This window comes from Geotrypetes seraphini, chromosome 9, assembly GCF_902459505.1.
Source record: "Geotrypetes seraphini chromosome 9, aGeoSer1.1, whole genome shotgun sequence".
Classification (NCBI taxonomy): domain Eukaryota; kingdom Metazoa; phylum Chordata; class Amphibia; order Gymnophiona; family Dermophiidae; genus Geotrypetes; species Geotrypetes seraphini.
In genome coordinates, this window is record NC_047092.1 from 185,595,274 (window position 1) to 185,619,540 (window position 24,267).

The 24,267-nt window shown below is 44.9% G+C and overlaps 2 protein-coding genes across 3 annotated transcripts in view; one reads left to right on the plus strand and one right to left on the minus strand.

The window, feature by feature from the left end:
- The window catches only part of LOC117366626 (mucin-17-like), a 48,929-nt gene extending 34,572 nt beyond the window's left edge, over positions 1-14,357 (minus strand). The window contains exon 1 of the mRNA XM_033958229.1: positions 13,761-14,357. The gene's annotated coding sequence lies outside the window, so the exon portion shown is untranslated. The remainder of the gene's footprint in view (positions 1-13,760) is intronic.
- LOC117366627 (deoxyribodipyrimidine photo-lyase-like) lies at positions 798-16,069 on the plus strand. Of its 2 annotated transcripts, none has more exons than XM_033958230.1 (9): positions 798-1,121; positions 4,087-4,232; positions 5,357-5,539; positions 9,378-9,536; positions 9,847-10,048; positions 10,561-10,713; positions 10,964-11,085; positions 14,303-14,462; positions 15,055-16,069. In XM_033958230.1, the coding sequence occupies exons 1-9, from the start codon at positions 893-895 to the stop codon at positions 15,207-15,209; spliced, it is 1,509 nt and encodes a 502-aa protein (XP_033814121.1). In that variant the 5' UTR covers positions 798-892; the 3' UTR covers positions 15,210-16,069. The 2 variants fall into 2 exon arrangements, with proteins under 2 accessions (XP_033814121.1, XP_033814122.1); XM_033958231.1 differs by having other exon boundaries at positions 800-1,121; positions 9,850-10,048.
- The last annotated feature ends 8,198 nt before the right edge of the window (positions 16,070-24,267 follow it).

Below are 24,267 nucleotides of genomic sequence, written 5' to 3' on the forward strand. Positions count from 1 at the left end.
GATGGGCTATAGCCCTTTTCTGCCGTCATCTTCTATGTTTCTATGTTTAGGGAATCACCCAGCAATAATAGAGAATTGCCCTGAGTGCTTGTTTAAATATTAATTAATGACTTTGTTGTAATATATTTGCATGGCAGAGTTGGAGTCTGCCAGGAAGCTCGGGAAAGACCATGGTGAGGCCTTTTGAGAACTGGCTGGTAGAACACTTACACGCTAAACCGACTGGAAACAGAGAGTGGTAGAAAACTGGAATGCTCTTACGGAGTCTGTCGTAGGGGAAAACACCCTTCAGGGATTCAAGACAAAGTTGGACAAGTTCCTGCTCAACTAGAATGTACGCAGGTAGGGCTGGTCTTGGTTAGGGCGCTGGTCTTTGACCTGGGGGCCGCCGCGTGAGCAGACTGCTGGGCACAATGGACCACTGGTCTGACCCAGCAGCGGCAATTCTTAGGTTCTTATGTAGTGACCATCGTTACAAGCACAGTAGGTTTTGAGAATCTTCCCCGAATCAGAAACAATTGGTCCCTTATCAGGAGAACCCCAACTCTCAAAACATTTCATCAATACAGCCACTCCCTACACCCCCCCAAAAAAATAAATAAATAAATAAAATAAAATTGCTAAACTTTATGGTAGGAAAACATTACCAGTAGTCAACAGTCAAAAAATGTCTCTCTACTAGTCATTCTCAGAAGTCATTATCCAAGCCCCTCCCACCCCTCCTCCAGACTCCTCCCATTCCAGCCCTCTTCCAGCTCCACCTTCGCTTCAGCCTCCCTTCTCCCGCGCACTGTCGCTCCGCCCCCTTAACCTCCGCTGCTCTGTCTCGCGCCTCGCCGCCAGCGCCAGCACGTCGTGAGCGCGAGACGGGCACTTCCTGTTCTTCATTCGGATGCCGCGAAAAGCGAAGAGAGCGAGGAGCCCCGAGGAGGCCGCGAGCTCGGACGGGGGCGGGGAGACCCTGCTAGAGGGCGTGGCCAGGTCTCGGCTCAGAGCCGGCTCCTCGGTGCTCGCTTTCGCCTTCAACAAGAAGCGCGTGCGCCTGGTCTCGAGCTCCAGTGAGCTGAAGGAGGCCTCCGGGGGCATCAGCTACTGGATGTCCCGGGACCAGAGGGTGCAAGGTAAGGCCTCTCAGGTGCTTGTCACGTAAGAAGAGCCGAAGCCCAGCTTCCTGTTTCCAGCCGTGACCAATGCAGGTCACAGGTACCTGCCGGAAACACAGATAATAGCAGGAATCCCAAATAGTGGCAACGTTCTGGAATGCCAAAGAGTAACCAGACTCCGGAATCCCAAATAGTGGCAACGTTCTAGAATGCCAAAGAGTAACCAGACTCCGGAATCCCAAATAGTGGCAACGTTCTGGAATGCCAAAGAGTAACCAGACTCCGGAATCCCAAATAGTGGCAACGTTCTGGAATGCCAAAGAGTAACCAGACTCTGGAATCCCAAATAGTGGCAACGTTCTAGAATGCCAAAGAGTAACCAGACTCCGGAATCCCAAATAGTGGCAGCGTTCTAGAATGCCAAAGAGTAACCAGACTCCGGAATCCCAAATAGTGGCAACGTTCTGGAATGCCAAAGAGTAACCAGACTCCGGAATCCCAAATAGTGGCAACGTTCTGGAATGCCAAAGAGTAACCAGACTCCGGAATCCCAAATAGTGGCAACGTTCTGGAATGCCAAAGAGTAACCAGACTCCGGAATCCCAAATAGTGGCAGCGTTCTAGAATGCCAAAGAGTAACCAGACTCCGGAATCCCAAATAGTGGCAACGTTCTGGAATGCCAAAGAGTAACCAGACTCCGGAATCCCAAATAGTGGCAACGTTCTGGAATGCCAAAGAGTAACCAGACTCCGGAATCCCAAATAGTGGCAACGTTCTGGAATGCCAAAGAGTAACCAGACTCCGGAATCCCAAATAGTGGCAACGTTCTGGAATGCCAAAGAGTAACCAGACTCCGGAATCCCAAATAGTGGCAGCGTTCTAGAATGCCAAAGAGTAACCAGACTCCGGAATCCCAAATAGTGGCAACGTTCTGGAATGCCAAAGAGTAACCAGACTCCGGAATCCCAAATAGTGGCAACGTTCTGGAATGCCAAAGAGTAACCAGACTCCGTAATCCCAAATAGTGGCAACATTCTGGAATGCCAAAGAGTAACCAGACTCCGGAATCCCAAATAGTGGCAACGTTCTAGAATGCCAAAGAGTAACCAGACTCCGGAATCCCAAATAGTGGCAACATTCTGGAATGCCAAAGAGTAACCAGACTCCGGAATCCCAAATAGTGGCAGCGTTCTAGAATGCCAAAGAGTAACCAGACTCCGGAATCCCAAATAGTGGCAGCGTTCTAGAATGCCAAAGAGTAACCAGACTCCGGAATCCCAAATAGTGGCAACGTTCTGGAATGCCAAAGAGTAACCAGACTCCGGAATCCCAAATAGTGGCAACGTTCTGGAATGCCAAAGAGTAACCAGACTCCGGAATCCCAAATAGTGGCAACGTTCTGGAATGCCAAAGAGTAACCAGACTCCGGAATCCCAAATAGTGGCAGCGTTCTAGAATGCCAAAGAGTAACCAGACTCCGGAATCCCAAATAGTGGCAACGTTCTGGAATGCCAAAGAGTAACCAGACTCCGGAATCCCAAATAGTGGCAACGTTCTGGAATGCCAAAGAGTAACCAGACTCCGTAATCCCAAATAGTGGCAACGTTCTGGAATGCCAAAGAGTAACCAGACTCCGTAATCCCAAATAGTGGCAACGTTCTTGAATGCCAAAGAGTAACCAGACTCCGGAATCCCAAATAGTGGCAACGTTCTGGAATGCCAAAGAGTAACCAGACTCCGGAATCCCAAATAGTGGCAACGTTCTGAAATGCCAAAGAGTAACCAGACTCCGGAATCCCAAATAGTGACAACGTTCTGGAATGCCAAAGAGTAACCAGACTCCGGAATCCCAAATAGTGGCAATGTTCTAGAATGCCAATGAGTAACCAGACTCCGGAATCCCAAATAGTGGCAGCGTTCTAGAATGCCAAACAGTAACCAGACTCTGGAATCCCAAATAGTGGCAACGTTCTGGAATGCCAAACAGTAACCAGACTCCGGAATCCCAAATAGTGGCAGCGTTCTAGAATGCCAAAGAGTAACCAGACTCCGGAATCCCAAATAGTGGCAGCGTTCTAGAATGCCAAAGAGTAACCAGACTCGGGAACTCATTTTCCCATCCCATCCCCACAAGTTCTTTTCCTGTCCCTGCCCCATTCCTGCAAGCTCTGTTCTCATCTGCACAAACCTCAATCACTTTAAAATTATAAGTGTCTGAGGCTTGTGCAGTTAAGATAAAGCTTACAGGAATGGGACAGGGAGAAAACTCTCGGGGATGGAATGGGAAATTGCGTTCAAGTTTCAAGTTTATTTTTGACTTATTGAATCGCTTAATTTAATTTGCTAAGCGATTTACAGATAAAAAATAGATACATCAGATTAATTATAAAAGGATACATAAATTTGACACATTATCATACAAAATAATAAATAAAGACATACAAACTAACAGATACATGGGGAAAGAAAGGGTAGAACTACAATCGTATATATAAAAGAAAACATAAATGGTAAAAAACAACAGGTAGGGGAGATAACAGGGAAATAAAAAGATAAAAAAGGAAAAATTTGATAATAATCCTTAGTTAAGCTTATAAATTAAACGCATCTTTAAAAAGGAAACTCTTTAAGCTGCTTTTAAACTGTTTCAGATCATTTTCTACTCTAAGATACTGGGGCAAACTGTTCCATAATTGTGGGGCTATTACAGAAAAAATGTCAGGGCGACGAGTTCCGATGACTTTTAGTGATGGAACTGTTAAGAGTTTTTGATTGGTGGATCTTAAAGAGCGTGATGTACTATGTGGAATAAGTAATCTATTAATAAATTGGGGTTCATTTGTAGTCAATGTTTTAAAAACTGCGGGGACGGGGAAAAATTTGTCCCTATATGCTTCTATAGTAAGGAGGCATTAAGTACCCAGAGAAAAAGGAAAAACCAAGTATGCCGCTTGGGTTTTGACTTAAAGTGTTTTCTTTCAGATAACTGGGCTTTCCTATATGCTCAGCGCCTTGCTCTCCAACAGAAACTCCCACTCCACGTCTGCTTCTGTCTTGTCCCCAAGTTCCTGGATGCGACAATTCGCCACTATGGCTTCATGCTGAAGGGATTGCAGGAAGTTGCAGAGGTATTCTTGAAGCAAATCCCAAAATATGATAAATGACTAACTTAAAAATTATCATCTGGGCAGTGCTTGTGGTTAGAAATGTAAATTTTCTGGAAATCTTGACTTGAGAGGGGACAAGAGAAGAAAATAAAGATGTAATTCGTACTGGAGTAGCAGTATGCTCTCCCCTCCCTTCTACTAAACCAGGATAGTGGTTTTTAGCGCAGGGAAACGTGCTGAATTCTGCGTGACTGTCTGCGCTAAATCCGCTATCGTGGTTTAGTAAAATGGGGGGGAGGGGGGATAGTTTTTGATTGGAAAAGGTGGATGTCTTCGCTGGTTGCCAGTTTGCAGAATTTAGTTTAAGCTGCATGTGTTGGTTTTTCACGGAGGCCTAAATATTTGATTTTAAAAGAGATGTGCTTTTATATACCAGCTGCAAAACTGAAAGCTGTCATAGTGGTGAGCTGAAATTCCTTCTGCCAGATTTTTCAATAATGTTTTATGACTAGGAATTGGACTTTGCACATTAGCCCACAATTTTGTGCATTAAACCTTGCAATCAGACCCTCGCTCCTCTTTTCTCTGTTCCATGACTTGTTTTCCTTTGTTCCTCCTCCATCTTCTGAGTCATCCTCTCATCCTGGCTTGTGTACAGCAGGAATCCTTCACTAATGTCCTCTCTGCCCTGAGGCCCAAATTATCAAGGAGGGGAAGATACATCTAGGGTAGCTACTGGAATCATAGTGAGGGAGATGCAATCAGAGTAGGCACCCTCACTGGGACTGCAGTAGGGGTATAAACCGACACACAGGGCAGCCCACCTTGACCCTCCATTTCCTGTGATTCTGCAAGTAAAAGGGAATTCCATGGAATGGGACCCAGTTTGCAACCCTTCTGTGGCCATGGAATATCAGAAGTCTGGGGATTCTGATTCTGGGTTACAATGCAGCACCAGTTCTTACTGGTAAGAGCAAAGAAAACCATTCCAGGTGTGTTTGCCAGTTGTGCAACTATAAGAGATATTCCTCCTAGTTTTGCATGACTTAAATCTTTGGGTCATCCTGTTCTTAGTGGTTAAATTGTCTCCCAGAAAGGGATTGATTTCTACTTGTTATTCTGTAACTAGCATTTTTTCACTTTAGGAGTGCAAGGAGCTGCATATCCCTTTCCACCTGCTGATCGGTTTGGCAAAAGATGTGCTTCCACAGTTTATTAACGAACATGACATTGGAGGCTTAGTGACAGATTTCTCTCCATTAAGGGTCCCACTGCAGTGGGTAGATGATGTCAGAAAGAATCTTCCTGACGACGTGCCGTTTGTTCAGGTAAGAGATGGTCAAACTTGTGGAGATTGGGCTGTGGGCGTTTCAAGTGAAAATATGTATTTTCCGTAACTGACTGTATTGGAAAGTTGTGGTCTGCGCAGACAGGGGATAATTCTGTAACAGTGGGTCAACATATAGGCATCCACCCTACAAAAGGAAAGGGAGTGGGATGAAGGAGTCACATGCCAGTGATACACAGTTGGTGTAGTGAGGTTTCCCTCCTAAGCACTTTGTGTTGACTAGATTGTAAGCTCTTTGGAGCAGGGACTGTCTCTTCTGTTTTTTGATTTACAGCGCTGCATATGTCTAGTAGCACCATAAAAATGATTAGAAGTAGTAGTAATGACAATCGTGATGCCTACTGTTCCAGCCTGGTGAGACATGCTGCATTAGATGTAAGGGAGTGAGAGCTTAGGCAGAGAGGTGGTGAGCAGCCAGAGGAGCTTGCTGTGGATGAGAAGAAAATAAAACAATCACCCTCTCACCACACCAATTTTTGTGGCTCTGAAGTTGCTGCAGGCTGCCTGCTTTTTTTAATCTATTGGGCCTGATCCAACTGAAGTGAGAGGTTCTGTCTGCATACAGACATATAAAATCATGAAAGGCATAGAGAGGGTGGAGAGGGACAGATTCTTCAGACTAGCGGGGACAACAAAAACAAGAGGTCACTCAGAAAAACTGAGAGGGGACAGATTCAAAACGAATGCAAGGAAGTTTTTCTTCACTCAGAGGGTGGTGGACACCTGGAACACGCTTCCAAAGGAGGTAATAGGACAGAGTACAATACTGGGTTTCAAAAAGGGACTGGATGATTTCCTGGAAGTGAAGGGGATTGCAGAGTATAGATAGAAGGTTACTCTATAGCAGTGTTTTTCAACCTTTTTTGGGCAAAGGCACACTTGTTTCATGAAAAAAATCACGAGGCACACCACCATTAGAAAATGTTAAAAAATTTAACTCTCTGCCTATATTGACTATATATAAAGTAATTCTCTTGAATAGGAATCAAATAAACACAAAGAAAGTATTTTATAATTACTTTATTACGAAATAAAAATTATAAAAATTATAAAATACTTTATTCAGTGCGAAACCTGGGCCTGTTTGGCTGAACACAAAGCTGATATTCTGGCTGGAATCGAAGAAAGACACACACGTAGCTCTTCGTCAACAGCTCTCAGTCTCTCTCTGTATTTGGTTTTTATAGCATACAAAAATAGACAAATATACCCTCCATCCTTTTTATTAAACCACAATAGCAGTTTTTAGCGCAGGGAGCTGCGCTGAATGTCCAGCGCTGCTCTTGACGCTCATAGGCTTCCTGCGCTAAAAACCACTATTGCGGTTTAGTAAAAGGTGACCATATTGTAAAATATAGACAACAGATATAAATTCAGAACTGTGCATAGTAAGTGAAGGGAAGTTTTCATCTCTGGGAATTTACCCAGTTAACTATTAAGTTATTTGGGCAAATTCCTTTGAAAACTGTGGTAATACTGCCTCCACTTTGCTAAATTTAAAATAAAATCATTTTTCCTACCTTGTTTGGTGATTTCTGGTTGCACTTTCTTCTTCTGACTGTGCATCCAATCTTTCTTCCCTTCTATCAGCCTGTATGATTTCTCTCCTCCACACCTCATTCCCTCCCCCAACTTTTTCTTCCTCTCTCCCTGACCTTTCTTTCTTTCTGTTTCTCTTCTTTCTTTCTTTCTCCCTGCCGTTCCCCAAGCCACTGCCACTGCCGCTGCCATCGGGGAACAGGACCCACCAATGGATAACAGGCCCCAAAGCCGACGCCGACGCATGCTCTCCCTGACGTCAATTCTGCAATCGGAGAGGAAGTTCCGCCCAGCCAGGCAGCGATTGGCTGGCCCGAACTTCCTCTCCGACTGCAAAATTGACGTCGGGGAGAAGAAGACTTATCGGCTCGATAGATTAGATCGCCAAGACAAAGTGAGTCCTGGGTGATCGACTCACTTTGCTTTGGCGAGCTACTGGCGCCCCTGCCTCGGGCCCCCTGTCAGCTCCGGGCCCGGCGGCCCTGCGGCACACCAGGCAACATCTCGCGGCACACTAGTGTGCCGCGGAACAGCGGTTGAAAAACACTGCTCTATAGGACAAAAGCGAAAAGCGTATGTGAGTTTTAGGGTAGGAGCACTTTCAGGTCCTGGACCTGAGGGGCCGCCGCGTGAGCGGACTGCCAGGCACGATGGACCTCCGGTCTGACCCGACAGAGGCAAGTCTTATGTTCTTATGCATGTGTCCCTGGGGAAGGGAGCAGAGGGGAACGCTTCTGGGACTGCGACTGAGGATAGGGAACGGTCAGTGCTTCAAGGGTCGAGAGAGAAGAGGGTGCTGGTGTCCTGGGTATAGAGGGAGGAAGGAAGGCTGCAGATATGGGGGAGAGGTTTTGCTAGACTCGGGTTGGCATGGGAAAGGGGTGCAAATAACATGCATAAAAATCAAAGCCCAAATGACGTGCAGTTTGAAGTGCTTCTGCCTAATTCTTGCTAGAGCTTTTCCCTATTTATGGAAAGCTAACTGTGTTGTGATTTAGGTCTCGCTACCCAAAAACAATCCTAGCATGTGAAAATGTGTACTGAAGATGATGAAATGAAGCCACCTGGACAGGAGTGAGGCCAGTGCCAGATAGACGTCTAGGGTCTGTGTCTTACAAATGTCAAAAGAGAGATGTGGATTAGGGAAGGAAGGGCAATGCGCCTCATAAAAAGCAAAGATCAAGTGTGTGTATTGGATTTCACTTTATTATCGTCACATGTTAATGTTGAGATTAGCAAGTTAAATACTGTTCGTAATACTTTGGTTTATAAAATGTCAAATGACATTTAACTGCCCATATGTGGCTAGCATGATGCACCGAGTGGGGGTTCAGCTTTGCCTTCATCACTTACTGTGTGGCGGGATGGTGTATTGATATGTAACGAGACAATACTTTGAGATGCTTCGTTAGTTAGATAAGACATTGAAATTCAACATTAAAACCAGAAATTGAATGTGCCAAATCGTTGGAAGCCAGTGTAAACCTTTCTTTACTGGTATAAATTGAATACCACAAGACAGAACTCGTGCCCTAAAAATAATGTGTTAACAGTAGTTAAAATAAGGAATAATGAAACTCTGAATTACTGTCCTTCTGTGTCTGGACAACATCTTTAATCTGTAAAAGGCTTTCTGAATTCCAATTTTTGTTTGGGATCTGAACAAAAGATAGAATCAAATATCACCCCTAAATCCCCATTTCCTAAAGAATAGAAATCAAAATCCTTTCAAAAAGAATTGACTCGTGATTTCTACATGAGCAAATTTGCAAAAGCCATAGAATTTGTGTCTTTGAAAGGTTTAGTGCTATTCAGTTAGCATTCATCCAGTATTCATACACAAAATGAGAGTGTCGGTGGATTCTTAAGCAGGATTTTTTATGTGGTTATTGAGGTAAAGAAAGTTCTGTATAACCTAAGATTGGTCCCTTGGATTTTACCTTTCCTAGAACCAAAGTATCTGTGAATAGCCTATTTCAACATTGTACGACTGGTTCTTCCTGAATTGCAAATATGTAAACTACAGGTTTTGCAGAATATAGCAGTTTATATTAAGGTAGAGGTGTGTGTGTAAGTGGGGAGAGATGGTCAGATTGAGTCCCTCCCCCCCTTTTTTTGATATTTTTCTGTGGCAGGAAAATGGCTGATTTTCCTACTTTCTGAATTGATGTCCATTAAAGAAATTACCAACGCCTCTTTTGTAGGCAGTAAAGGTCAGATTCTAGAAACAGTGACCACTCGCTTGCACTCGTCTTCCCGATCTGCTCTCTTTACATTAGGTTGATGCTCACAATATTGTTCCTTGCTGGTTTGCCTCGAGCAAGCAGGAATACGGAGCCCGAACAATTAGAAAGAAAATCCACGATCAGCTCCCACAGTTCCTAACAGAATTCCCTGCAGTTTCCAGACACCCTCACAATTCCAAATTTACAGCAGAGGTAAGATTTTCAGCTTGGCTGTGTGCAAAACATGACTTTCTAAAATGATTAAATCTCTGTGTGTTGAAATTGAAGGCAGACACTGTCTGTAATTGGCTAATGTATTAAAGTTAGTACTGCAATGCATTTATCTTCTCTTCCTCTAAGCTGTAGAGGGGATGGTGCCTTAGGGCTAACCCCAGAAGCAGCTCTCAAACTCCACGCCATCTGCCTGGTGGAGCATTTTCCTAACTGGCTAAAATAAGATAAGCCCCAGTGATGCAACTGTTTCAGGTCTTTATTTCCTTCTCATCTGTCCTGTGCTGTTAAGCAGTCCGTAGACTGGGATGCCTGCTATGCCAGTCTGCAAGTTGATCGTACAGTGGGGGAAGTGGATTGGGCCACGCCAGGTGGCACAGCAGGGCTGAGAGTGTTACAGTCCTTCATAGGCGAGCGGCTGAAGTTCTTCAACACCGATAGGAATAACCCAAACAAAGCTGCGCTCAGCAACCTGTCGCCATGGTTTCACTTTGGTGAGTCTTTAGACGCACTGTGTATTTTATTTTCAAATATTACAGTCCTCTTACCAAAGTGTCTTTGGAAATAGAGTGGGGACAGTCAACCGAGGAAGCCAGGTTTTGTCACTTGCCCTCCATCAATTCAGAAAAGTACCTACTGTAATTCATTATCTTGGAGGAGCAATGCAATGTTCCACTGTGCCAGAGTACACACCAATTCAATTTCTTTGTATACTGCGTAGCACAGCCAAAGTATTAAAATGGTGGTGAAATAACAGCTCTACTAAGACTGGAGAAGGGATGAGTGGGGAGAATATAGGTTACGGGCTATTTTATAAATTTCTCCAAGATGCAGAAGTAGATAATGTAGTTTACAATAGCGTTATTATGAACCACGTATACAAAATGTTTCTTGTGTGTGTACATGTAGAGAGAGCTCCAACAAATACGGATTTTGTGGTAATAGGTAGTCTGCATGGTTTTGATAATTCCACGTGGCTGTTTCTTCTCATTGCTTTCCATCTCAGGTCAAGTTTCTGTGCAACGTGCAGTTCTAGAAGTGCAAAAATACGGTGGTAAATTCAGAGAATCGGTGGATGCATTTATTGAAGAAGCAGTGGTCCGGCGGGAGCTGGCAGATAACTTCTGTTTCTATAATGAGACATACGACAAGCTGGAAGGTAGCTTAGCATGTTTGCTAGGGAATAGGTAAACCAGGTCAAATGTCCAAACAGCAGATGGTGTTGTGTCATTCTTCAGCATATGCTTTTACCTTCATCCATTATTTTAACTTTTACCACGTTCTTCCTGTACTTGAGGCTGGGAAGAAATGTTTGCATTGTCCTTTCCAAGGTATTTGTGCTATACAAGCAAGATGTCCCCTTGCTTCTCAAATTTTCTTTCTTACAAGGCTGAATTCCTCTTGTCAAGGTGCATATGCCTGGGCCAGAAATACTCTGAAAGACCATACAAAGGACAGGAGGACTCACATCTACACACTGGAGCAGCTGGAGGCAGGGAAGACCCATGACCCTCTCTGGAATGCTGCACAGGTATGCCATTGTTCTTACTTAGCTCATCCAGGTATCTTTCCCGACTGGCACTCAGCATATAAAGGACTGATCGATAAATGCAGAGTATCGCTCGCTTAACAGCAAGTTACATAAATAACATAAAATCCATAACAATTACAAACATCACATTATACACAGAATACAACTATTCCCTACATCTCATTTCTTCATGTACATGTATTCCAGCTCTCTTAAAAAAAAAAAAAAAAGAGCAAACTAGTTGAGAAAGTATTGCCATGGAAGTGAAGGCGATGCAGCTATAAGAACGCACTTTACATAAGAAAAGCCAAATGTATCGAGATCCATTTAATCCATGTCTTGGAGTCTGTTGCATTTATGAAATGTCTTGAGATCCAAAACCCCAGGATGCTTGGGTGCATAGGAAGAACAACGGCCAGTAGGAAGAAGGATGTTTTAGTCTCTGGTGAGCCCCCATTTCGAGTCCAATGTGCAGTTCTGGAAACTGCACATTCACAGAAAGATATAAATAGGATGGAGTTGGTCCAAAGAGTGTCTACTAAAATAGTTAGTGATCTTTGTCATAAAGCATATGAGGACAGACTTTAAGATCTCAATATGTGGAGTTTGGGAGAAAGGCAAGAGAGGGGGAGAGTGTGGTGGTGGGTTCAAACCCACGCTGCTCCTGGGCAAGTCACTTGCCCCAGGTACATTAGATAGGTTGTGAGCCCACCAGGACAGACAGGGAAAAATGCTTAAGTACCTGAATAAATTCATGTAAACTGTTCTGAGCTCCCTGGGGAGAATTGTATAGAAAAATGAATAAATAAATAGTGTGAAAAGTTTCAGCATCTGATAACCAGAGCTGGTATTGTGACATCATAATGCCTCATTCCACCAATAAGAGCCAACCTCATCAGTGATGTCACAATGGCTTCATTGTCCTACACTTGGCTCACTTTTACTACATTCTGAGTTCTAGAGTGGTGCAATGGTTAAAGCTACAGCCTCAGCACCCTGAGATTGTGGGTTCAAACTAGAGAGTTGCGTGGGGACAGAAATCCCACCCGTCCCCGCCAGAATCCTCTCCGTCCCCACCCGTCCCCGCCAGGATCCTCTCCATCCCCACCCATCCCCGCAAGGATCCTCTCTGTCCCCACCCGTCCCCACCAGGATCCTCTCCGTCCCCACCCGTCCCCATCAGGATCCTCTCCGTCCCCACCCATCCCCATCAGGATCCTCTCCATCCCCACCCATCCCCGCAAGGATCCTCTCTGTCCCCACCCGTCCCCACCAGGATCCTCTCCGTCCCCACCCATCCCCATCAGGATCCTCTCCGTCCCCACCCGTCCCCATCAGGATCCTCTCCATCCCCACCCATCCCCATCAGGATCCTCTCCGTCCCCACCCATCCCCATCAGGATCCTCTCCGTCCCCACCCGTCCCCATCAGGATCCTCTCTGTCCCCACCCGTCCCCATCAGGATCCTCTCCGTCCCCACCCATCCCCATCAGGATCCTCTCCGTCCCCACCCATCCCCGCAAGGATCCTCTCTGTCCCCACCCGTCCCCACCAGGATCCTCTCCGTCCCCACCCGTCCCCATCAGGATCCTCTCCGTCCCCACCCGTCCCCATCAGGATCCTCTCCGTCCCCACCCATCCCCATCAGGATCCTCTCCATCCCCACCCATCCCTGCAAGGATCCTCTCTGTCCCCACCCGTCCCCACCAGGATCCTCTCCATCCCCACCCGTCCCCATCAGGATCCTCTCCGTCCCCACCCGTCCCCATCAGGATCCTCTCCGTCCCCACCCGTCCCCATCAGGATCCTCTCCGTCCCCACCCATCCCTGCAAGGAATTACCTACATCCCCGCCCGTCCCCATAAAAAGCAGCAATTACTTCTGACAGGATCATCAATTCCACAGTTTCTTTTGCTGTTTTCCTTGTGGAATCTCTTTGGTGGAACCCTTTTTTTGTTTTCTGTTCAGGTAATTAACTTATAAACCCTCTCTTTTACTAAGGCTGACGTGTCCATTATATTATATGGACGAACCCTGCTTCCAAAGCTTTCCATCCCCGTGGGAATCCCATTGGCTAGAGGGGGGTCCCCGTGGGAATCCTGTGGGCCAGACGGGGGTCCCCGTGGGAGTCCTGTGGGTTGGGGGGATTCCCGCGATCCCCGTTCTCGTGCAGACCTCTAGTTCAAACCCCTCCTGCTCCTTGTGACCCTGGGCAAGTCACTTAATGCCCCCATTGCCCCAGGTACATTAGATAGATTGTGAGACAGGTAAAAATGCTTGAGTACCTGATTAAACTTATGCAATCTAAGGAAATATTTCTTTATGAAACAGCTATAAGGACTGTATCTTTTTTTTCATGTCACATAGAAGCAGAAAGACCTGGGCCCTTACTTGAGTGTCATTAAAGCTCTAATACTAATGTGGCCAACAAACCATCAAGTTGCTTTGGGTCTTCAGATTAATAGAACAGTCAGTCTGCATAAGAGTAGAAAAAATATATAGGACACGGTTAATACCAGGAATTTCAAAACGTTTTTTTTAAATGATATTTATTTATTTTCAACATTTATACACCTTCTAAAACCCCAACAATCTATTCTAAAATAAGAGCCTGAAAACTGAAACTCCAGCCCCACTGACTTTGCGTTCTGCCAATGCATGTGGGCTCACTGTACCTGCATTGCGGTGGTTACGATTTGAGCAGATGAGCAGTTCCTTGTGTCCTGTTGCTGCTTAATTTTTAATCAAAGAAACTGAGGAATCATCTCTTTTTGTTTAGCGTATGCACTGGAACATTTGTCAGTATGATGACTGGAGTTGTAGTGTTTTGTATTGCTTATGTTCTTTTGAAATCCACCTTGCATCAAGACAGACTTTAAGTGATAACTGGAACCATCCAGCCTGCATTTGTGGCTTAGAGGATTTCTACTCCCAGTCTAACCTTTAGCTTCCCATTTTATAATTGGGTAATGGTGTGGGATATTGGTTTATGTCCCATTAGCTCTTTGCTTTTAGTCACTTAAAAAGCCAAGCTAATCCATCAGTAGAAGTTAAGGAAAGTGTTTCAATTAAAGCATGCTCTTTTGACTTTTAATCTGGTTGTCTTTGACCTTGACCGGGTGACCTTACTATTTGCTGATAGATCATTAGGTGCTGCAGCTGCTTTAAGCTGTCTCAGCCATTTTGGAGTTACCAAGTCATGGCCTCTTTCATTTAGCTCCAGATGGTACATGAAGGAAAAATGCATGGGTTTCTGAGAATGTACTGGGCCAAGAAAATCCTGGAATGGACAAGTACTCCAGAGACAGCCTTGAAATATGCAATCTACCTTAATGACAGATTTGAACTGGATGGTCGGGACCCCAACGGATATGTAGGTTAGTCGTGGTTTTGTTCCTGAATCATTGCAGAATTAACTGCTTAAGCTGGGGTTGTTTTTTTTTGGACACATTCATTTCTATTAATATTAGCAGAAAAGCTTGTCTAAGTCAAGTTCACCGTTTTCTCTAGTGATTAGAGCAGCTGCTTCAGCAGCCTTAGGTTGTGAGTTTCATTCCCACTGTTACTCCTTTTGACATTTCATTGCTCCTTGTGACCATTAGATACACTGTGAGCCTGCCAGGACAGAGAGAGAAAAATGCTTGAGTACCTGAATTGGCAAGTCGCTTAATCCTCCAGTGCCCACCGCTTTGAATGTGAGCATTGAAATGAGAAAGCTACCAAAAGGCAGTAAACAAGTCCTTATGTAAAATGCTTTGATTGTAACCACACAGAAAAAGCTTGGATTGTACTTGAAGACTCAGCAAACAGCAGCAATATCTGTTCCACTCTAAATTATAGCACTGCACCCCCCAACCCCCCCGAAAGAATCAGAACACAAGCTATTGCCAGCAGCAGACACTAGGTGTCACTGTGCTTTACTTCTCCCCTGTGTTTAACCCGCTCCTATCTACTTTCTTTCCATGGCAGGTTGTATGTGGTCTATCTGTGGAATCCATGACCAAGGGTGGGCGGAGCGAGCTGTATTTGGGAAAATACGGTATATGAACTATGCGGGCTGCAAGAGAAAATTTGATGTGGAACAGTTTGAGCGAAGATACCACCCTAAGAAGTTCAGTCACTAGTCCTGCATCCTGCTTTCCTATCCTCAATCTGCTCTGAGTTCTACAGTTTCTATGTGGCTTTTTCCTTGATTTGGGCAAGATAGGCAAATACACTTTTCTTGGGGAACAGCTGGGCTACACAAAGAGGCTTAACCCTTCCTGGCTGGGGTGCCAGTGTTCACTAGTACTTAGAATAAAATTTGAACAGAGACATTTTTTTGAGCCTCGATACTTATGTTACAAAAAGCAGCAAGTGCTGATTTGATGAGCACTTTCATTTCTTTTGAGAGCTTTTTTTCCAGCTGTTAAAATCCTTCCAGCAAGTGGCTGCAGCATCTACTAAGCTTTAGAGCTCAGGGAGAAAATATTATGGCTGAAAATTTTCTAATTTTGGTTAACATGTTCCATCGATCAATACCCCAGAGCAATTTTCTGTGAGAGTCAGCAGCCGCACCATCCTGTACGTGAGTGACGGATGTGAATCGCCTGCAATAAATGAGCAAGCAAGTGCCAGAGTCAGCTTGGAGGGAATAGAGCTCATGGTAGGGGAACCTTGGCATTGGCGAGAGGCTGTTGCTGGCAGTTAGGGCATTGTGGAGGGGGGGAGGAAACTAGAAGGTGTCCACCCTAAAGCAGAGGCAGAGAGAAGTTTGGGGGGGGGGGGGGGGAGGGTTGAACTCTGTTTGATCTTTTTCACTATTCCAACCAAGTTGGGAAAAGACAGAGCTGGAAAGGGTGGCAGCTGGAGAGTGACACTGAGTGTGGTGGTGGTCTCATGCCTTAGGATGGGGAATTTTTCACGAAACATACACACAAAGGATACCCTCAGAAGTTAAAAAAAAAAAAATGGGGGGGATAGACTATTTGTTCAGCATGAAACAGGCTTGTGTTAGGCATACCCACAGGTGGTTTCATCTGATGGACCTAGTCGGAGGGAGTAGGCACAGTGGCTCAGAATCGCTTTGAAGGAGGAATATCTCGTTCAAAGTATAAAGATAGTAGTTGACAAAGCAGATTGTGAAGAGTGTAGTGATCTCATTTAAAGAGGCAAGATTACTGTATAATCTGTTTCTCTTTTATTTTTAACCGCATGTGTAATTTTCATTTCGTTACAGTGAGAGTTTTAAGTCAGTCATCTTTAATTTTATTTAATCCATGATATTCTCTCTTTAACTGCTTTACAAAGAAGTGAACATGTGTGCTCCTGTTCACATTTGGCCTTGCAGTTGGGAAGATGCGGACAGCTTTCAAATGCACTTATTTCTAGTGACATATCGAGTAAATTTTGTTTCCTTCAAGATGCCAGTAGTGCGTCATTATAAATAGCTTTACATTAAAGTCTCATGTTTAGGCATTAACCGTATGTCCCTTTTTTATATTATACGTTGCTGTATCCATACACGTCACTGTTGGAGTTTTCTTGATGCGAGTCGAGGCAAATTCAACAGCACCGATGCAGTGGTTAATCTGTTTCCATAATTAGTTTGTTGTATCAGACAGCATTATTGTGCCTACTATAATGTACATTAGATTGCAATCTGGATGCCTTTAATTCATTCATTTAGCATTGTTAAACAGTGGAGCAACATCTTTCTGTTGCATTTTCATTGTATGATAAGCCATCAAGTGTCCCCTACACCGAACTCCGCATTTTGCAAATATTTCATTTGTCATAGTGACACTAATGTTTTTGTTTAGCTTCTCTCATCCATTGTCACTTATTATTTGTACACCAAATTCTTGACACATTTCTCATGAGAACACCTATCAAATTTTTAGGAAGTGTTAAAACTTATCTCTGATAAATTTGCCTGATACTATCATGAATTTTAATGCTATTGCTGTACGATTTCTGTTTTTGTTCAGCTTAGGAAAAACATTAAAACCTATTTTCTTGACAAATTTGTTCAACTTCTCCTTTTGATAAATTTGCCAATTGCTATTACAAATAGCACAGTTACTAACCGTAACAGTTGTTATCCAGGGACAGCAGGCAGATATTCTCACAGTGGGTGACATCACCGACGGAGCCCCGCAGCGGACAGCCTCGAAAGCAGACTTGCTTGAAGATCTTCATAAGAGCTTCTGAGTGCCTTCCCGCCCGAGTTAGGGCACGCATCTCCTGTGAGGTACCTCAGTTCAGATACCTAGCTAAGAAGTCAACCAGGGGAGGAGGGCAGCTCGTGAGAATATCTGCCTGCTGTCCCCGGATAACAACTGTTACCGTAAGTAACTGTGCTTTATCCCAGGACAAGCAGGCAGCATAGTCTCACAGTGGGTGACCTCCAAGCTAAGCATAATGGGATGGAGGGAGAGTTGGCAAATTAAGAAAAGAGATGTTGCAAAACAGATTGGCCAAAATGGCCATCCCGTCTGGAGAAAATATCCAGACAGTAATGAGAGGTGAACATGAGGACCGAGTGGCAGCCTTGCAGATTTCCTCAATAGGAGTTGATCTGAGGAAAGCTACAGACGCTGCCATTGCTCTAACTTTGTGGCCCGTGACTCAACCCTGCAGAGGGAGACCAGCTTGAGCATAGCAGAAAGCGATGCAAATAGCCATCCAGTTGGATATGGTTCGCTTCGAGACAGGATGTCCCAACTTATTTGGATCGAAGGAGATAAAAGTTGTGGGGCTGTTCTGTGAGGTTGAATGCGTTGCAAATAGAAAGCCAAGGCACGCTTACAATCCAAAGTATGAAGCGCCACTGCTCCAGGGTGAGAATGAGGCGTTGGAAAAAAATACTGGAAGAACAATAGATTGATTGATATGAAATTCTGAAACAACTTTAGGCAAGAATTTTGGGTGAGTACGGAGGACCACCTTGTCATGATGGAAAACTGGGAAAGGTGGATCTGCAACCAAAGCTTGTAACTCACTGACCCTTCGAGCAGACGTGAGGGCAATCAGGAAAACTACTTTCCAAGTAAGGTACTTGAGATGAGCCTGATCAATTGGTTCAAATGGAGGCTTCAATTGAGCCAAGACAACATTGAGATCCCAGACCACTGGAGGTGGTTTGAGCGGTGGATGAACATTAAAGTCCTTTCATAAAGCGGTAAACTAGAGGATGTACAGACAGAGGTTTCCCATCAAGAGGCTGATGAAAAGCAGCAATCTCACTGAGATGGACTCGGATGGATGTAGACTGGAGTTCAGATTATGATAAGTGAAGTAAATAATCCAAAACAGAAGCCAAGGAGGTAGACATTGGTTCCATATGGCGAGTGGAACACCACGTAGAAAATCTAGTCCATTTCTGGCCATAACACTGCCTAGTGGACAGCTTCCTGGAAGCAACCAAAATATCATGTACAGACTGAGAAAACTGTAGAGAGTCTGTTAGGTTGAAAGGTACCAAGCTGTTAAGTGTAGAGACTGCAGGTTGGGATGTAGCAAGGACCCTTGACTTTGAGTAAGCAGAGAGGGAAAAACTGGTAGAAGTAGAGGCTCCCTGGTGCTGAGTTGAAGTAGAAGAGAGTATCACAGTTGTTTGGGCCACCAAAGAACTATCAGAATCATGGTGGCATGTTCTGTCTTGAGTTTGACAAGAGTCTTGAGAATCAGAGGGAAGGCATAAAGAAACTGACCTGTCCAATTTAGAAGGAAAGCATCTGCCTCGAGACCACATGAGTATATTAGAGAGCAGAACTGAGGCAGCTTGTTGTTAAGGGGGGAGGCAAAGAGGTCTATTTGAGGAGCCCCCTAGCGAGCAAACACCTGACGTAGAGGTGAGGAATTGAGTGTCCATTCGTGTGGTTGCAGAAGATGACTCAATTTGTCTGCCAGACAGTTGTGCTGACCTTGAATGTAGACAGCTCTGAGGAAGATGTTGTGATGGATTGCCCAATCCCAGAGCTGCAGAGCTTTGTGACAAAGGAAGTGAGATCCCGTCCCTCCCTGTTTGTTGACAGAGTACATGGTGACTTGGTTGTCCGTCCGGACAAGAACTACCTGGTAATGAAGGTGTTGAAAAGCTTTGAGAGCATTGAAAATCGCTCTGAGTTCCAACAGATTGATGTGACAGAGACGGTCTGTGGGAGACCAATGGCCTTGAGTACGAAGACCGTCGAGATGGGCTCGCTATGTGTAGGTTGATGAGTCTGTTGTGAGAACCTTCTGATGAGGGGGAGTGTGGAACAGCAAACCTCTGGAAAGATTGGAAGAGAGCATCCACCAGTGGAGAGACTGCTTCAACAAAGGAGTTACTGTAATCTGTTCAGAAAGCGGATCGGTAGCCTGTTGCCAACTGAGAGGCCAGGGTCCACTGAAGTATGCGAAGGTGAAGTCTGGCAAAAGGTGTCACGTGAACTGTAGAAGCCATGTGACTGAGCAGAACCATCATTTGTCTTGCTGAAATTGATGTGAGATGAGACACTTGTTGGCAAAGGCGAATGAGGGTATTCCGACGTGGTGGAGAAAGAAACGCTCTGAGCTGGACAGTGTCCAGAGTGACCCCAATAAAATGAAGAGACTGTGATGGGGTCAACTGGGATTTTGGAAAATTGACTTCGAACCCCCAGACTTTGGAGGAACATAATAGTCTGTTGAGTCGCTGCAATAACCCTCTGTTGAGAGGGGGCTTTGATGAGCCAGTTGAAGACACTGGATTTGGAGGGCTGCAGCCACCACCACCAGACACTTCGTGAAGACTGGGGGATGAGGCGAGTCTGAAGGGAAGAACTCTGTATTGTAGATCAAGATTTCCCACCTGGAATCATAGAGGCTGGATGAATCGGGATATGAGTGTAAGCCTCTTTGAGATCCAGAGAGCATAGCCAATCTCCCTGGTTCATCAGGGAATATAAGTTTGTTAAAGAAAGCATCCGAAACTTTTCTTTGACTAGAAATTTGTTGAGGGCTCTGAGATCCAGAATGGGTCGCAAATCCCCCGTCTTCTTTGGGACTAGAAAATAACGGAATAAAAACCCATGTCCCGTTGGTTTAAGGGAACTTCCTCGACAGCGAAGAAGAGCCTGAACTTCCTGAAGAAGAAGGGGAAGTTGCAACAAATTTGAAGGACACTCTTGGAGGGCGATCTGGAGGCACTTGAAGAAAGTGTAGAGTATCCCTCCTGAAGGATGGTGAGAACCCAGAGATCTGAGGTGATCATCTCCCACCGGTGATAAAAATGGTGAAGATGACCACCTATGGGCAGAAGAGAATTCTGATGCAGGGAGGTTGGAGGTTGGCATGCTGAGACTGGGAACGTCAAAAAGAATGAGCAGGTTTAGTAACAGCAGGAGTTTGAGCCTTCTGCTGTTGTTGCTGTGGAGGCCTTCGGGGCAGAAGCCTGGAGAAAGCTGGTGTCCCTATTGTATTCATGTCTTAACTTAATTAGTTTTTTTTGTAACTTATCCCCTTGTTAATTATGTAGGTCTATTTTATGTATATTTTAGATAATGTATTTTACCAATTTGTACATCGCTTAGAATTTGGAATAGGCGATTAATCAAATAATAAATAAACTTGAAACTTGGTGGTTGCTTGTATGGGTGAGCAGGAGGAGTCTTAGGCTTCGGCCGAATTAAAGAAGCAAAAGAGCGCTCGTGTTCAGAGAGGCGTTTTGTAGCAGCTTCAATGGAATCACCAAAGAGTTCATTCCATTGGCAGGGCAAATTCGCTGGACAGTCCTGCAGATTGGGATCCATATCAACAATGCGGAGCCAGGCGATATAGTGCATGGCTACTGCAAATGCAGAAACTCTAGAAGAGAGCTCAAAAGCATCGTATGTGGCTTGGAGCATGAAGAATCGAAGTTGAGATAGAGTTCTGATGATCTGTTTGAATTCAGAAAGATTTTGTTCCTTAAGAGCTGGGTAGAACTTAGGCATCAATTTGAGGAAATGATTAAAGTAAGCTGTGAAAATGTAGTTATAATTGAGAATTCTGTTAGCCATCATGGAATTCTGGTATAATCTGCGGCCAAACTTGTCCATGGTACAGCCCTCCCTGCATAGAGGGACTGCAGCGTAAAGCTTAGATGGATGAGCTTTCTTTAAAGAAGATTCCACAATCAAAGACTGGTGGGACAATTGAGATTTCTCGAAGCCTTTGCAAGGTACTGTGCGATAACTGTAACTGGATTCCAGCTTAGATGGAATGGCTGTAATGGAATGAGTTACCATATTCCTTAACAAAGTTTGCTTCAGTATTGGAGTCATAGGAAGTCTCAATGTCTCCTTGGGTGGATGAGGCAACTCCATGTCGGCCAAGTATTCAGGTGTATACTTGGAATCAGAGTGGAGATCCAGTTGAAGAGCTTATCCCATGTCGAAGACAAACCTGGCAAAAGAGGCAGACTTCGAAGTCGAGGCACCTTCAGAAGGAGTGTGAGACCGAGGAACTACTGAATAGGAAGGAGAGGCCTCTCTGGAATATTGAGACAGAGATTCAGAGTCCAGGCGCACCGTGATTGAGGAAGCTGCACTACCCGTGTGAGGAGCAGTCAGTGAGTGTTTGCGCTTCAAAAACTGTGATGGTGAAGGCCCTGGAGTTCGAGGAACAGATTGAGTCGAGGCAGGAGGGGAAGACTCCCTCGGAGGCGGTCTCGGTGGAGGAGTCTTCGACCTCGATGGACTTCGAGGAGAAGCAGCCGGTGTAATAGCTTTGTGAGACTTATGTTTGGGTTTAGAAGAAGTCTCAGTAGCCTTGGATAAACGAGGCATAGAAGACTCAGTATCCAGGGAAGGAGAAGGTTTCTGCAGCAGAGATGTCTCCTGAGGAAGCTTGGAAGCAAGGTGCCTCGAATGCTTTGAGTGATGCTTCGGTCGAGGTGGAGGAGACTGTGTCTGAGGAGTAGGGGAAAGTCGCTGGATGAAAACCGGCGAGACTTCCGAGGCTTGCCTCAAGGTGCTGCCAGAGGTTTCATACTGCTGCTCAGGCTGGCTCGTAGGAAGCAGGGTCGAGGATGGTAGGAGTTGTGCCATGACCGAGGAAATCTGAGTGGTCAGAAAGGCTTTTAACATGTCCTTGAACATAGCCACCGAGACAAAGGGATCAGGTCTCGAAGGTGCAGCAGTACGCTCCAAGGAGAGCGACCTCCAGGATGAGTATTTCCGATGCTCGGAGGCACACTTAGCTGGAGGTCTCGAAAAGGCTGGCAGGACCGTAGATATGGCCTGGGATGCCTGAGACTCTGGAGGCTTCTTAGTGGTACCTGAAGGAGAGACAGGAGACTTACCCATCGAGGAAGACTTCAGAGGGGCTGCCGTCGAGGCCTTCGAGGTCGAGGCCTTGGTGGAGGCAGAAGCTGGCGTCAAGGATGAGGACTTAAGATGTCGAGGCCATCCCCGAAGCCGAGACCTTCTCAGACGGTTGGTCCATAGTGCCAAAAAGTTGGAGAAGCTTGGCACGGCGTCGACGAAGGGCTCGAGGTTGAAGGGTAGCACAGCGCAGACAAGCGTTGGGGCAATGTTCAGGACCCAAACAAGCAATACACCAACTATGAGGATCGGTGATTGAAATGGTCTTGTTGCACTGGCTACTTTTTGAACCTGGTAAGAGGCCGGGACATAGAAAAAACAAGTCTGACATAGCGAACGAGGTGAGGGGCCAGGCCTAGGCCGAAAGGCCGCTGACCGGAGAAAAAAAACAAAAAATAATAAAAAGTTTTTTGTTTTTTTTAAACGAAAGAATCCGATAGGAAAACACGAGCACAGCAACTTAAGATAAAAATAATAAAAAAGCCGTGGTGAGAGAAGGCAACGAAGGCTGCAGAGCTGAAAAGAAGGTCTTCTCGGCTCCGCAGAAAACGTTGAACTGAGGTACTTCACAGGAGACGCGCGCACTAACTCGGGCGGGAAGGCATGTGCACTGCAGTACTTGAAAGCTCTTATGAAGATCTTCAAAGCAAGTCTGCTTTTGAGGCTGTCCACTGTGAGAATATGCTGCCTGCTTGTCCTGGGATAATGTATGCTATTGCTGTACCATCGCTGTTTTGATTAGCTTATTATTATTAACCACATAAAACTGAGAGGTAATGCGGTATAAAAATATATTTTATTATTAAGATCACCATCTGCCTGTCAAATACCTAACACATTTCTCAATCTCAGCTTCTTTAGCTTTTTGTGTATTAGTCTTATACTATTATTTTATTGTTATACCATTAAAGCATTTACCTGTAAACAGGGCGTCGAGGAGTCGAATGATTTATCTACCGACTTCATAGCCCTGCCTATAAATTGGAATATATTCTTTGTGGATCCTGACACTGTTTGAATCACTATCCCTGCCACAGGCAATAGGTTGGAGTTGGTGCATTTATTTTTCTATCCTCCCTTCCATTCTTCACAGCATGGCCATGACTAGGTTTTAGACCCGAAACTGTTTGTGTAGACTAGAATTTTGGCCTTTACATGTCAAGTGTTGCTTTTAACTCAAGATCCCTATGGATAGAGGCTTATTAGATGTGGAGTTTGTTATTGTACGTGTGTTAAGAACAGGATTTCTCATTTAATGAAAAATTACTTCTAGTAGAAAACTACTATAAGTTCTTTATGACAATCAAGGTTGTTACTCAAGAGCCATGATGTGGTCTGACTTGGTAGCTTCCCCCATGTTTAATATAAAAAAATAAAATAGTGCTCCTTGATAATCCGGAAGTAGAAGTATAGGTTTACAACATGCATGTGAGGCCCTGTCTTCAAACAAAACTTGAAGCAAAAGGAGAAATTAGGTTCTTACCTGCTAATTTACTTTCTTTTAGCTTCTCCAGACCAGTAGAGGTTAACTTTACGAATGGGTATATATCTAATCATGACCAGCAGGTGGAGACTGAAAACAAAACTTTGGGACAGTATATCCTAGCCCCTCCTCTCTATTTCCCTCAGTCTGCCGAATAGCCAAGCAGAACCAAGAACTGGAAAACAACAGAGAGAAAAAACAATACTCCGAAAGGAGTAACAAATAACATACCCAAAATGCTGTTGGAAAATGCAGAGGAGAAATTCCCGAAGGAAGAATGTCCCCCACAGCTCGCCAGCTAAGCCAGCCGAGCCACAGCCGCTGTTCTTCAATTCTCCCCGGCCCTAGAAAAATACTAGAACCCGCAGCAAAAACCAAAAACTGCCCGCG